This window comes from Poecilia latipinna, unplaced genomic scaffold, assembly GCF_001443285.1.
Source record: "Poecilia latipinna isolate Pla-1442-1.1 unplaced genomic scaffold, P_latipinna-1.0 Scaffold215, whole genome shotgun sequence".
In the NCBI taxonomy this organism is placed as follows: domain Eukaryota; kingdom Metazoa; phylum Chordata; class Actinopteri; order Cyprinodontiformes; family Poeciliidae; genus Poecilia; species Poecilia latipinna.
This window is the reverse complement of record NW_015112831.1, coordinates 14,481-28,237: the sequence shown is the minus strand read 5'-3', so window position 1 is coordinate 28,237 and position 13,757 is coordinate 14,481. Positions and strand designations below refer to the sequence as shown.

General features: G+C 42.6%; 1 protein-coding gene across 6 annotated transcripts; it reads right to left on the bottom strand.

The window, feature by feature from the left end:
• Window positions 1-26: 26 nt before the first annotated feature.
• On the bottom strand, window positions 27-13,086 carry afdnb (afadin, adherens junction formation factor b). Of its 6 annotated transcripts, XM_015031683.1 has the most exons (24): window positions 12,208-13,084; window positions 11,384-11,579; window positions 10,511-10,617; window positions 9,719-9,837; window positions 9,558-9,652; window positions 9,430-9,480; window positions 9,131-9,336; window positions 8,180-8,325; window positions 7,645-7,739; window positions 7,293-7,564; window positions 7,011-7,154; window positions 6,044-6,242; window positions 5,864-5,955; window positions 5,009-5,095; window positions 4,865-4,930; window positions 4,675-4,748; window positions 3,946-4,085; window positions 3,733-3,852; window positions 3,529-3,623; window positions 3,306-3,446; window positions 1,719-2,522; window positions 501-601; window positions 367-399; window positions 27-184 (listed from the first exon to the last, which is right to left on the bottom strand). In XM_015031683.1, the coding sequence occupies exons 1-24, from the start codon at window positions 12,301-12,303 to the stop codon at window positions 88-90; spliced, it is 3,576 nt and encodes a 1,191-aa protein (XP_014887169.1). In that variant the 5' UTR covers window positions 12,304-13,084; the 3' UTR covers window positions 27-87. The 6 variants fall into 6 exon arrangements, with proteins under 6 accessions (XP_014887169.1, XP_014887166.1, XP_014887168.1 ...); XM_015031680.1 differs by having other exon boundaries at window positions 27-181; window positions 9,131-9,480; window positions 12,208-13,083; XM_015031682.1 differs by having other exon boundaries at window positions 89-181; window positions 367-423; window positions 505-601; window positions 9,131-9,480; window positions 12,208-13,086.
• Window positions 13,087-13,757: the final 671 nt, after the last annotated feature.

Genomic DNA, 13,757 nt, shown 5'->3' with positions numbered 1-13,757 from the left:
CCAAAATTATGCTTTATTGTTTGTTTTTTGTTGTTTTTTTTCCACTTCTGTTCAAAGGTTTTCTTTGAGAAAACCAGGAACCTTCACTCAAGCGCTTGTTGCCAGGGAGAAAAGACGCCGATGCTCCCTGAATGTGAGCTTCTCAGGAGCCGACGCCATCTTGATTTTCTCCGCCGGTTTCCTGCTAATGCAAAACCACAGAGATACTTGAAATGAGTGGTTTTCACGGACACAAGCAAGTTGTTGTGTTTCATGCATACGGTCTGAGAATCTGTATTACTCAGGGATAAGTTTTTAATTTTTTTTAGCATTTGTGAATGCTGAACATGTTCTGGACCCTAAACGAGCTTCAAAGTGTAAACTCACTCATCTGACGCTGCTTTCAGTCCATTTTCTCTGACCTGCCAAAAACATAGAAGAATGCTATTTTCTAAATAAAATGAATTTTTGAATGGCAGAATAAAAATCTGGAATTTCCTTTAATATTCTGATGGTTCTCTTCACCTGGTTTTCCTTCTTGCTTGTAGGAATGCTGATTCCCGCCGTGTTTTTCCTCCTCGTTTTGTTTCCTCTTGATGTTTCCGACGGATCCAATCTTGATCTTGAAGCATAAAAACATGAAGAATGTCACGATAAAGCAAGAAACCACATGTTCAACCAGTAGAACAGGGGAGTCCAAACTTCTTGTTGAATGGTCCAAAATCATAAAGTAAAATTAACTCGAGGGCTGGAAAAAAAAAAAAAACAACATTTTACCAACTCAACAATAAATAGTGTCATCCTTTAATAGAACAAACACATAGTCAGATCTGTTGATGGGAAAGGATGTGTAAATTCTACAGTCAAAACATTTGGAAGAAAATTTTGTCAATTCTGGTCAATAAAATCAAGATTTAGGTCACCCTTTCTTTTAAAATGCTTGCTGTATTTAGCAAAGTGTAATAAATGAATTAAAATCAGATGTGAGTGAGGGAAAGTTTGCTTTTGAATAAAAGTCGCTGGATAGATTAATAATAATCTCTAGAATATGTTCCAATGCCGCATTCACTGTTTTATAAACTTTAAAAGTTTTCCATCACATCCCAATATTCTAACACTGAAATGTGACGTTTGTTCTTCAAAAGAGGCTGTTATATATTTTCCAGGCTCATAATGCTGTTTTGTGGCACAATCAAGTACCTATGTTACCTTCAGTTGTTATAAAACTGCTGCATACATCAAACATGACTTAAAAGAAATTAAATTTGGAATTTAATTTCTTTTAAGAAATTAAATTTCTTAAAATTTAATTTCTTAAAAATGGCTTCTGTCTCTTTAAGAAACTCCTGCTCTTCCTGAAATCCCTCCTTCATGAAGTCATCACAACGTGGATCCTCTATTAACCCTTTCACAACATTTTTACCAGCATTGCAGTGAGAAGTAGCTCCTATAATGACCTCAGCAGATGCTCAGTTCCACCAGGTGTTTGCCAATTGCTGCTGGCTAGTCTGAAGGAGCTGAGTGGAGGAGTCGGGCTCTGTAATGCGGAAGCTCGGAAACTGCAGAGGACCTGCATCTCGAAGGTGGAGCTAGGTCCACCCAGACGTTTTGCATGGCTGAATGGTTGCCATGGAGATTGAAGGATTTCTCAAACATGAAAGAACCAAGGCGACACTCCAGGAAAACGTTATAACACGATGTGAAGCTCAAAAAAGTTGATTTCACATAATCCACTTAACCTCTGATGTTCTGTCCAGCTGCTGCAGGATCGCCATGACGTCCAGATCTTCCTCTTCCTCTTCCTCTCCTCTCTGCTGAATCTCCTGCAGCCTCTTCTGAAACCTCCACTCCAGGTCCAGCCTCTGCAGCCTGTCGTCCTCCTCGGTGCTCCGTTGCTCCTTGGCTCGGAGCTGCTGCGTCTCCCTCTCCAGCCGCTCCATCGCCTCCAGCCTCTGCTGCTTCTCCAGCGCCTCCTGGGCCTCCCGCCTCCAGGGGTCACACAGCAGCACCAGGGTGTCGCTCTGGGCCTTCCGCTCGGACGGAGGCTCCTGGAAGGAAACGCGCTTCGTTGGAGTGATGCACACTTGGGGTTTTTCTGACCTCTGCTGCTGCCAGAGACCCGAGGGCTGGAGCAGCGCCTTGGCCGCTGATGATGGACATGCTGGGCTTGGGGAACTTTTTCTCTGCTCACTGGCTTTACGGAGCCGGTTCAGCACACAGGGGCTCTGCTGGAAGGTGGTGAGAGGAGGGTTTGACTGCACGCCGCCTGCTCTGGCGACGGGAATGTCGATGCGTATCGGCCGGACCGACGGCGTAGGAACGGCCCGCTGCGAAAACGGGTTCCTCCAGAAGTCGGCCGGACTCGACTGTTTGTGGTCGGATGGGATGTCGTGTGTAGAAACGCTTGAGCGGAGAGCAACGGATCGGCAGAAATTTGTCGACTGACTGGAACTCCGGCTCCTCTGCGTGCACGCATTCTGCTTTTGGCCCAGCAGGGGGCCTCCACCGTCTGCACACAAGCTCTCCTGAGACACAGCGTGACGCTACATGGGAGGACAGAGAGACTTTAACAGAGATTCACACACCTGAATGTAGATTTATTCATACAATTCAGCAACAGGGCAGTTTAAAGTGCGTCACCTCATAACAGCACTTTAAACTGCAACAGACGTTACATTTTGTCAAAAGCCATCGTCAAAATCATCAAACAAGTACACATGAAACACGTTGACTATTGTTCCAGTTACTATGAATCAAAGGCAACTCTAAACACGTGGGTTTGTAGTGAACACAAGATTTGATGTCAATTTTTGGGGGAACGAATCGATTCAGAAACTGTTTTTTAATTCAGAAACCAGTTTTTCAATTCAAACGGTTTACAGATTCTGTTCAAATTGTGTGACTGATAAGAGAAAAACAGAGTAAACAAATAGAACATTTGTTTCAAATAATACCATAAAGTTTCCTACTGTATCGAATTCCATCGGTTTATGTTTTAACAAAAACAGGTTTGTGTATAAAGTAACTCAAATTAGCATGTATTAGCATGTAGCTTAACTGCCTGGCTTTTCCTCAATACATACAGTGGGTGAGACGCCTTCTACGGTGGCTGAGTGGGCTCATAATGCGATATGCAGCGTACTCGCAAATATTTTTCCTCTCCTGTAGTTTTTAACCTTGATTTGGTTGTTTTGCAGTTTTCTAGACGTTTCTTGGCATAAAATTAAAATGAGACACATTCAGGTTTGTCAATTCTTTCAAAATGTGAAAAACAAGAGCAAGGAATGCTGAGTAAGTGTTTTTGTCAAAGAGTTGCGTCAACATACCATGAAGCCTCTCCTGCTGTCGCTCTGCTCACTGGAAGGCGTCACCGCCATCGTAAACGGTTGCGTCGACCGCATCGGCTCAAAAACGGACTTGTCCTTGGACTTGGGGTTCGGCAGCGTCAGGTATTCTCTGGGATGCGTCTGGAAGAAGGTAGCAAACAAAAGTGAGATTGTAAGGGGAGAACATGAAAAAAAAAATAAATTCAACGTCTAAAATCCTCACATCGGCGTTAAGGTTGTCGCTGGAAACGGATGAAAAGCCGTTTCCTCTCATGCCGCGGTCAAAGAGTTCACCTCCGTCCTCCGGGCAAAAGCCAGCTGGTGCAGGGAGAGAGCAAACGAATGCGGAGCTGCCCTTTTTTCACGCATTACATGGACTTTACAAACCGGAAGCTACTAAAAAGTCATGAACAGAAAGGTCACCCACAGGTCACGTTGGGGTTGGAGCGGTAAAGCTGTCGGTATTTCTGCATCTTTCTTTTGTGGCCTCCCTGGTTTCTCTCCGAGGGGCTGAGATCCACAACGCAGTACAGCGCGGAAACGCCATCTTGTGAGGCAATAAAAGGTTCAAATCAGGTCCTAAAATGTAAAAAAAAAAAAAAAACTTAAGAAAGAAACTGTGTAAGTGAGGTATCCTTACCCAGTCTTAAATGGCTGCTGCTCGTTTCGTTTTCCGGGGGCGATTCGTTCAGTAGGTTGCCGAGACCTCGATAGCTCGCCGCAAACTTCTCCACCTGTAAGCTGACGACGGGGCCGGTGCGCATCATGATGGCGGCTGCGCTAAATGAGTCAAAGAGGTTTATGAAAGCTAATGTGGCGCTACCGCTAACAATACACAGTAGTTAGCTGTAACGGATATGTTAATTGTTTTGGTTCTTACTATTGTTAGCAACACAAGATGATAATCATGTATTTCTCTCTATTTTAGACATTTAAATGCTAAAGGCACACAGTGTTATTTGAGTGCCTCTGGTTTACCTAGAAGCAAACGGTCAGACGCTGGGCCTTTAGAAAGGGCTTTTTAATAATATATATATATATATATATATATATATATATATATATATATATATATATTTTTTTTTTTATGTAATACTGTAATATTTAAAAATTCTGAAGTTGCATCCGGTCCTGGCCAGAAGCGTTAATAGATACTTTATGCTAAAAACTTTCACTGTGTGTTGGAGAAACGTTGCCCGGACATTAGCTCTTCATGACTTTAACCAGACAAACTAAGTGTTAGAACCATAGAAACAGATTTTTATGTAATAATGACACAAATTAAGCAATTTATTTCAGGGCACATAAATATCCTGTCTGCAAATCATGAACCAACCCTTGTGCTGTACTTGCTGTCAGATGTATCTACCTGTCTTGGCTGAGTCCGACCAGGCTGTGACCGTCCACACTGAGCAGCTGATCTCCAGCTGCCAGCCTCCCGCTCTAAACGCAGTAAAGACACGTCTTCATTTCTTATCTCGTTAAAAAACAAAAAACAAAACATAAAACAAAATATTCCTTGGAGTGAAAGCCGAATGAGACAAGTGTCACAGTCTCACCATTTCGGCGGGTCCTCCCTTGACCACAGACTTGACGTAGATCCCGAGGTTACTCTGGCCTGCTCCCTGCGGCACAACATGACAGGTTGTTCACTCAACGAGTCGCTGCATCGTAGAAAGTTTTCATGTTTAAACTGATTTCACCTTGGCTGCTACAATACTGACTCCCATGCCGCTGTTCAGAGGCTTGTGCAAAGTGATGTTCTCAACCTCGGGCTGCCTGTGCGCTGCCTGACAAAAAAAAAGACGTACAAAAGAAGCATAAGTTAGTGTTTAAAAATTGGGGCTGGAGCGATTAGTTGGATTAATCGTGATTAATCGGTTGTTGAAATAATTGTCAACTAATTTTGTAATCGATTAATCTTTAACTGAAGAGTAGAGACTCCAAAAAAGGCAACTTGCTGAGAGAAAAACAACCAAAGCAGTAATTAAGTTAAATCTGTACAAAAATATACACATTTTGCATTTAAGATAGAAAAAAAAACAACCTTTGTACTCCTCAAGTGGCTTAGTTTTAGATTCACAAAGTTAAAATTCTGTAAAAATATTCCTAAGTTCTTTTGCTAGCTGGTAATTAGTTGTTTAAACCAAAAAACAATCGGCAGATTATTACTACTCTACATTTGTAATATCCTTTGCTGTGAATGATCGAACATATAGTCAAGGACTGCTGTTATTGCATTTTAGGCAATAAAATCTTCACTTTCTTATTTAAAAAAAGGACTTGAATTATTTATTTCTAATATTGTACAGGCAAAGCTTAAGTGTCTAAATGAAAAATCTACAGAACGTGCCAATTTTTTAAAATCCAATTATGTCAATGTCAATTTTATTTATGAAGCACTTTAAAAACAGATATTAACTGTACCAAAGTGCTGTACAGTATTCATAAACCATAGATAAACAATTAATCGTGAGAATAAAAGATAGACTAATCGATTACTAAAATAATCGTTAGTTGTTAAAACATAAACCATCTGGAGTCTCGGTTCTCTTTACCAAGTAAAAATCCCCATCAGTGTGTGTGTTTTCACTAAAATGCGCCGTCCAGTCTCCTTGGGAATGAGCCACAGGCGTCAAACAGCAGAGACCTGCAAGACGGAATATAACGCAACTAACCAATATGTTCAGACTAAAGTACGGTCCAACTCTGGCGTCTGAATCCAAGGTCTCCCCCACCTTTCTGACAGATTGGCTCCAGAAACTCTCTGAACCCCTGCGGGACTCCTCTCAGCATCTCACAGGAGTATCCTCCCTGCGGCAGCAGGAAAGGAAGCAGCAGGTCGAGGCTCTCCGTCAGCCGAAGCTCGCCACCTTCGCTGCGAATCAGGTTATCGGCCAAGGCCTTGGCAGCCTTCGCCACGGCATCCGTCAAGTCCTGCACCAGGAGTGACAGCGAGGGAGCAATATGTCAGGAAAGAGTCGATGCGGATGTCATGTTTCCCTCCACATGGGGGACACCCAATCCGCCTGCGATGATTCTGAGTAAGAGACTGAAGAAACACGCTCCCACAGCATGATGCTGCCACCACTGTGCTTCTCAATGAGGAAGGTGTGCAGCGTTAATTTTCTGTGTCCTTCGCAAAATGTTTATTTTAAAATAAAAATACACACAAGTGTGCATATTGTCCTTCTGAAGACATTTGGTTTCACTGGCTTTTATTTTGAACTATCAGAGTAAATGCACCCCACACTTTTAAGACTGTAATTTGCAAAAAAGGAAAGAAAGAAAACAAAAAACGAAATGTTTCCATCTGCTTTGCAATTATGCACATGTTTGTGTTAGTCTGACACTTTAAAACCTAAAAAAAGAAAACAACCAGAAGTGTGTGGCTGTAATTTTACACAACGTGGGAAAAATTCAAGGGGTGTGAACACTTTAAGCAGGAAGCTGTACAAGTTGTCCACTCGAAGCCAAAGCACTAATGTCCTTCATGTATTATGCATCATTACATCGGTCATTGTAACTATTAATTATTCATGCTATTAAATCAATGAGCACAGCCAGGAGCTTCGGCCAGTTTCAAAAACCCTTGCTGGAAACCTCTTATGGTTTTGTTTACAGTCTGAAAAAAATACAAACTCTGTCCTTTTTGACAGTGACATCTGTGGGTGGTGTGGGTCAGCGAAGTAGAGGACTACTCACGGGGGGGATCTGAGGCTCGCTGGGTCCGTACATGTACCCGTCCATCAACATGCGCAGCTGCAGGGAGTTCAGCTTGAAACAGGAAGTCTGGATGTCCTTAGCGTCCGAAGCCGAGTACTTACTCATTGTCAGGAGCGCGGTCGCCTAGTAACAAGCCAGGCAATACTATTTTAGCATCCAAGGAGACAGAATCAACCACGAAAAAAAACAAACAAAAAAAACAATAAATTGACATATTGATAGGAGGAAGCAGCAATTATTTAGCCAAGCGGGGTGTCAGACCTGCGTTATGTGTCCCAGATGGCAGTCAGCGGCCAGCTCCAGGCCCTGCCTCTCCGCCCAGACCTTGATGGGGGTCAGCCTCTGACGCAGTGCGGCCCCCCAGTAGTGAGAGCGCAGGCCCGGCGTGCCGGGTTCTGGCGCCATGAGCTGATTAAACAGCCAGGCGCTGATGAAGTGGAAGAGCTGAGAGAAGAGCTGGATGGTGAGGGCCGGGTTGACGCGGCACCGGCGCAGAAGGGACATGGCGTTCATCAAGGTGTCCAACACCATCTCTGCGGTCAGACCGAAAGACGTCACGACATCTTAATCTGCTGAATTATCTACTTTGATCAATTTCTTTTCTAAAACGTGCCTATGCCGGCCGGGAGAGCGCCGTGTCGCTCAGGATCGGTGAGGAAAGTTGGTAGATGTTTCCTCAACTCTCTCTGCAGGCAACGGAGCAGGAAGCTACAAACAAACAAGCAAAAGATACCTGTTGGTATTTAATCCATCTGGACAAAGATACAAGGTTCTGTTCATCTGATTGTTAAAACGTAATCTGTTTAAGGAGTTACACTCTGATGAAGTGAAAAGTAATCTTAAAATGGCCTCTAAGTCAACATGCAGCTTCATCATGGCGTTCCTCATGGTCGTGTTTTAGGCTCATTTCTTTTTTCCCCCACAGATGCTCACTCTGTGGCGAACAACACCGGCTTCTATCGTGACGTCGACAAAGCCGTGTTGTAATCACCAGTAAATACACACATTACTATTCCGCTGCTCAAAGTGTGGAAAGGCATCAAAAAACTTTATTTTTGCAGCAACAAAATGCTTCCTGTTGGTACAGATTGTTTGCAAAATGACAAGCCTGCGGCGTCAGAGGTCCGTGTTCGTCCATCCGTCTGTACCTGTAGGCGTTGTGCACCTGATGGGACAGATCCAGCTGACTTTGCTTTGTGAGCCGGCCGAGGTCTTTGTCGTTCTTCAGAAAGTTCAGCAGCTCCGAGGAATTGGCCAACCAGAAGGCGAGAACCCCAGTGATGGCCTGGTGCCTCTGTAGAGCCAATCAAAGCGACAGATTGGTTTTAGCAAGCTTGCAAATGTTCAACTGTGAAGTTCTGCCATTTTCAAAATGTTTTTAGTTTTTATTTTCATTGTTTACTTGACAGGGACAGATGCGAGTCAATCTAATGTCAGCATCACAGTGTTTATTACCAAAGCTACTCTGCAAAGACAAAGCCCTTCAAATGTTGGTTGAAACGAAAAGTTAGACTCAACTGAATCGAAACAATTACAATATTAAATGTAATCGTTCTTAAGACATGAAGTAAACATTTTAAAATGTCTTAAAATCAGATGGTAATGATGAGTACTAACAGAGAAAGCTTTCTGTCCAAAGAAAGTAAACAAAATTGTATTTTACAGTCATCATTAATGCTGCATCTAGTATTCAATTTGTATACAAATGTATAATGGTATGTAATGCATATATTTATTACTCTATTGTTTTTGAAATTGTCTGTATATGTTTATCAAATCGTCATGGATAGTGGTGATTATTATTATTTATTTGTTTATTTTACTTTATTTTATTTATTTATTTTCCCAATGTACTTTTGGCAAGATCAACAACAACAAAAACCTTAGCCCATCTTTTTAGGAACTTGGTGAAATTTAAGTTGATGATGTAGCTAATAACAAGCCAAGGTGTTTAAATTCAACAACAGAGTGAATTCTGGGTAAAATGTTTTATGTTTCCCCACCGTTTTAGATTGGAAACAGATCAAACTAACCAAATAGGAAGAGGCCGACAAACTACAAATTTACGTGCGCTGTAACAAAGGTTTTCATGAACTCGCCTGGATGACCTTTCCCATCATGGTCGCCATTTTGTTTGTGATGGACGTTACGGGGTGCGGGCTCGCAGAAGACGGAGAGCCTCCGCTGCGCCGGCGCCGCAGGGCGAAGCGACTCGCAGCGTAGAGGATGTAAGCGGGGGACAGCTTGAAATGAACCGTGGAGCTGTTGCTGTAATTTATGACTGCGGACAGGAAGGGCTCCTCGGCTGAAACGTACGAGGCGCCAGCAGGGGGCAGGAGGACAACATCACAAACACGCAGCAGCAGCAACGCCTTCAGAGGCTGTGATTCAGACTCACCATCGTCACAGATCTCTACTGTAACCGGTAATCCAGATTGATCTGAAGAGTCTGAGTGAATTAAAGATGAAATGAATAAGCTTCACGGTGTACACCTGTGAAACAAATGTATCTGCTGTTTATATCACCTTCAAGAATCTGATTTCTTTTCTTTTCTTTGCAACGTCTCAGAGGCTCAAGGCTGGACGAGCAGTCACTGTTGTTCAGCAGATCTTCAGCTGGTCTGGGCGTTGATTTAAAAAAAAGATGTTATTCTGATAGCTTGAACAAACAAAAAGTGAGTACTTACCCGTCCTCGCCCTCTGACGCCCTCTCAGCTCGGCCTTTCTCTTTCTTTTTCCCTTTTCTTGACAGTGTCCTCTTGAAGGTGTGAAGAAGGCCTCCTTTTTCTTTCTCATGATAACTTTCCTTCATGAATAAACACATGAGCGGAGACGATTGGTAGCGTATGTATAATGGCTACATGTGAAAATGAGCTGAAGTTTAAAAGATTAAACGGTTTCTTAATGATCTGAACAAGGGACCAGTCAGATGATTTCCAGCTCTGTCCCTGGAAATTGGATCCTAAGCATGCTTCAGTGTTACTATGTCATACCAACCGCAACACTCTTCAGAGTGAATACTGTTACTGAGGGAAGAAGATTCAAAGCATGGGTGTAAAAAAGCGTAAACAGTAATTTAATAGCTCACTGTGGGTTTTTTTGTCCATCTATCCATGCTTTGGGAATGTTTCGCAAAGTCTGGTAAACAGGCCAATCAGTTGCTCTGTTGAAGAAATAAGCAGAGCCTGGAAATCCAATGCTAATCTTGCTAATGTAACAGAAAGGTTGAAACGGCAGCCTCAGTTTATTTCGTCTTTATTTTAAAATCGTTAGCTCCCGTCTTACACCGACTGGCCTCCCAAAGGCTGGGAAAAAAATATTTTCAAAGCTAATTATAAAAAAAGTAGAAATTAAAATTGGATCAAATCCTGCTAAGCAGGTCAAAGGTTTAACAATGAATCTTTAATCGGTGAATGTTTTTTTTTAGTATTTAATTGAAGCTTTTATTATTTTTTAAGCATACTGGACGGCAGGGTTACCTCCAATCTCTCCTGGTCTTTTTTGAGCACAAATTGTCCTTCTCGGTTGTCCGAGGTCCAGCTCAATTGTACGACCAGAGGTCTCTCATCCAGGTCCAACTTGCGCTCTTATAAGAAGAAAAAAAAAAGTAGGGGAAGGACAGCTTTGAAAGAAAACCAGAATATGACGCTTTTCTTGACTCTCGCCTTTGCTACATGAATTCTAATTATAATAAAATGGCGTTTACAAAAGGAGTCTGGTTTTTGCAACACAGCCTGGTTGTTCATTCACTCATAAACACCAGAGAACAACACAGAATAAAAGATGAGAAACAAAATAAGAAACTAAAGTAGAACAAATCAGAATTAGCGGCTCGTGACGCTTCACGACACAAATGAACAAAATAAAAGTTATTACATCGTGACATCACCAAACTCGTCATATATATTAAAGAGGCGATGAATAATAAGATCACCAGTACGTTGTGTGAAGCACTCAGAAATACTTTTGAAGCAACATGTTGAAGCATCTTCAAGTGATCTCAGTAATTTAACATTAGACATTTATGTTTAATCTAATCTGTGCAGACAGAGCGTCTGCACAGTGTAGCATGAGATTAGACATAATCTCAAAGCAGATTAATATCTGTCATAACTTCACCACAAACAGTTTGTGTGGCTGGAACACACAACAGGCTGGAAGATGATTCATGAATAAATTAATTATTAATCCATTAGCAATGCAACCGGCTCAATTCAGAAGGTTATTGGTTACTGCTGTAGGAACCTAAAACATGCATGTCCATGTAGGAAACGGAGGAACAGCAGAGTCAGGGGTAGAAACAGCAGCTTCAGTTATCCAGGAGCAAGTTACCACCAGCATGGCGATCTTACCTTGATCTGCGTGGATCTCATAGAGAGAATATTTTGTCGACAGCATTTTCATGTCCGGCCTGAACTTCTCTGAAAGCGTCTCAATCACCTCGCGAGTCGTCGAGGTGCTGCAAACCCGCAGGCACTTTGTGGCCACGCTGCCTTCTTCTTCGTGATCCTCGAAGGAGAAGCGGATCACGCCGTGAAACGCCAGGTTCTGTTAGAACACAGACAGTCACTGAAAAGCCTCCAAAAGGGTCGCTTTTAAAATACTCATTTAAGCGATTAAGGCCAAATGTGTGTATTTTCGTCTCAGTGTCTGATCCAGTTTTTACTTGAAGGTCTCTGAGGTTTTTTTTTGTTTTTTGTTTTTGGAGAAAAGCAGTAAACACACACTAGCATGAAGACCAAGGACATCACCATGTGTGACACGGTGGTGGTAGTGTCATGCTAGGGGGACCGCTTGCTTCAGACTGGGGTGGAGGTTCACCTACCACCGAGACAACAGCCCATAACATCTCCAGTCGGGCTAGAATGTCCTAGTCAAAGTCCAAAGCTAAATACCATTGGAATAGTTTTGAAAGGCACCGTTTTAAAATATCATTTATTGTCCCACAGCGAGGAAATTAAAGATATACACCTTATGCACCGATTAATCTCTTTTCAATTGAATGAAAACTGGGATCAAGATGTTCTGTTTTAAGTTTTTTCACATAACAATAATATTATTCGAATAATGCTGTCTATAAATATCAGTATAACTCACTGAGTGTGGCACGAGTTTAACAGATCAAGATAAAACGGTGGTTTTGTAGTTTGATGTGTGGCATCCTGACTGGTCTCACCTCGTCAGGTTGGCTGATCTCAAACAGGTCCAGTCTGTCGCTGTTCCACTGACTGATGACCTCGGCCAGTTTCTCCCGTTCCTTCGTCTCCGGCATCTTCCCGCCTAAAAACCACTTTTCCAAACCGGCATACAAAGTTTTACTCAGAAAGCAAGATGGAGGGACAACAAACCCAAACGTTGCGCCAGGCGCAGCGCTGCTTCGGCGTGCTCCCACGTCGTTATGAGCCGTCCTCTGTGGGAAGCTGTTAAAAATAATCGCCTAATTTTGCCCCCCGTCTGCGAGCCCCCCATAACCCTCCGCCCTCATTTAACAGGTCAGTGAAGCTACGCTGAATGGGGCAAAAAAACAAAAAGGGAAAACTAATTAAAACGTGACAAAGACAAAAGAACCTTAATTGCTCGCACCAAATGCGACTTTTTTACTTCGTTTTCCCAATGAAACCCAACTTTACAGTAAATTCAACGCGTCAGTTTTGGTAACAACAGGATGCAGGTATCTGAGGCATTTCCACGGCTGTCGCCTTCATTCATCTCGTCTCAGTGACGAACGCTGAGGCTCAAATGAATCCCACTTCTCATGCGTGCCAGTAGATGTCTTCGCAGCTTATATGATGCCTTCCCATTCATTCTCCGCTGTGTATATGGGCCAGCTTTTGTTGGCTGTTTCAAAGTCCTCTGGGTAAACTTTCAACAGAACAAAAGCCACGACAATGGCAGCCCTCCGTTAAGTAGGCAGTATGGCAGCAACACTGAACAATCAAAGGTATTGTTGTCTGGATGGTGAACCAGACAGAAAGTTATGAACCTAGAGAAAGTGTTTATATCCACCAACACAAAGCGGCACAGAGCTGAGTGGCGGCATTTAATGTCTATATGCTATTAGCTCAGGCTGTACGCAGGAAATACCCGTTTGTTTCAGCATCCAATAAGGGTTTCTTAAGATTAAATAATACTGAGCATCTTTTCACACCGATCAGTCCAGCCAGGATTTTGTGATTCTAATTTAGAAATATTTGTATGGAATTTGTATGATATTTGTACTAATTTGTGATGTTAAACGTGATCTTTTATTGATCGCCGTACTGATCACGGAGTACAACTTCATATCAAGTCAGGCTGAGGCAGGAGTCACTCAGACCAGATGTTTTTGGCCAGTTTTGAGAAAGATTTGCAGTAAAAATCAGAGAGAAAACGTGAGAATCTGTAGATTTTGTGTGAACTTTGAATGAGTTTTGCAGTCTTATAATTTGGAGTATAAAAGGCCACATAAAAAGCTATGGCGGGCCAGATTTGGTCCCCGGGTCCTTGAGTTTGACACACGTGGAGTAGATCATTAGAACAAACCAATGGATGTTTCACAACTTTAACCAGCTGAAACGGAAACAAAACTGAAGTTATCATCTTTGGACCTGAAAAGGAACAATCTAGAGTCAACTCACAGCTTCAGCAACTACAGCTGGAAACCAGAGATCAGGCTGGGAACCTGGGGGTAGCGACGGACTCTGACCTGAACCTTATGAGCCACACAAAGACGGTTACAAAGTCGAC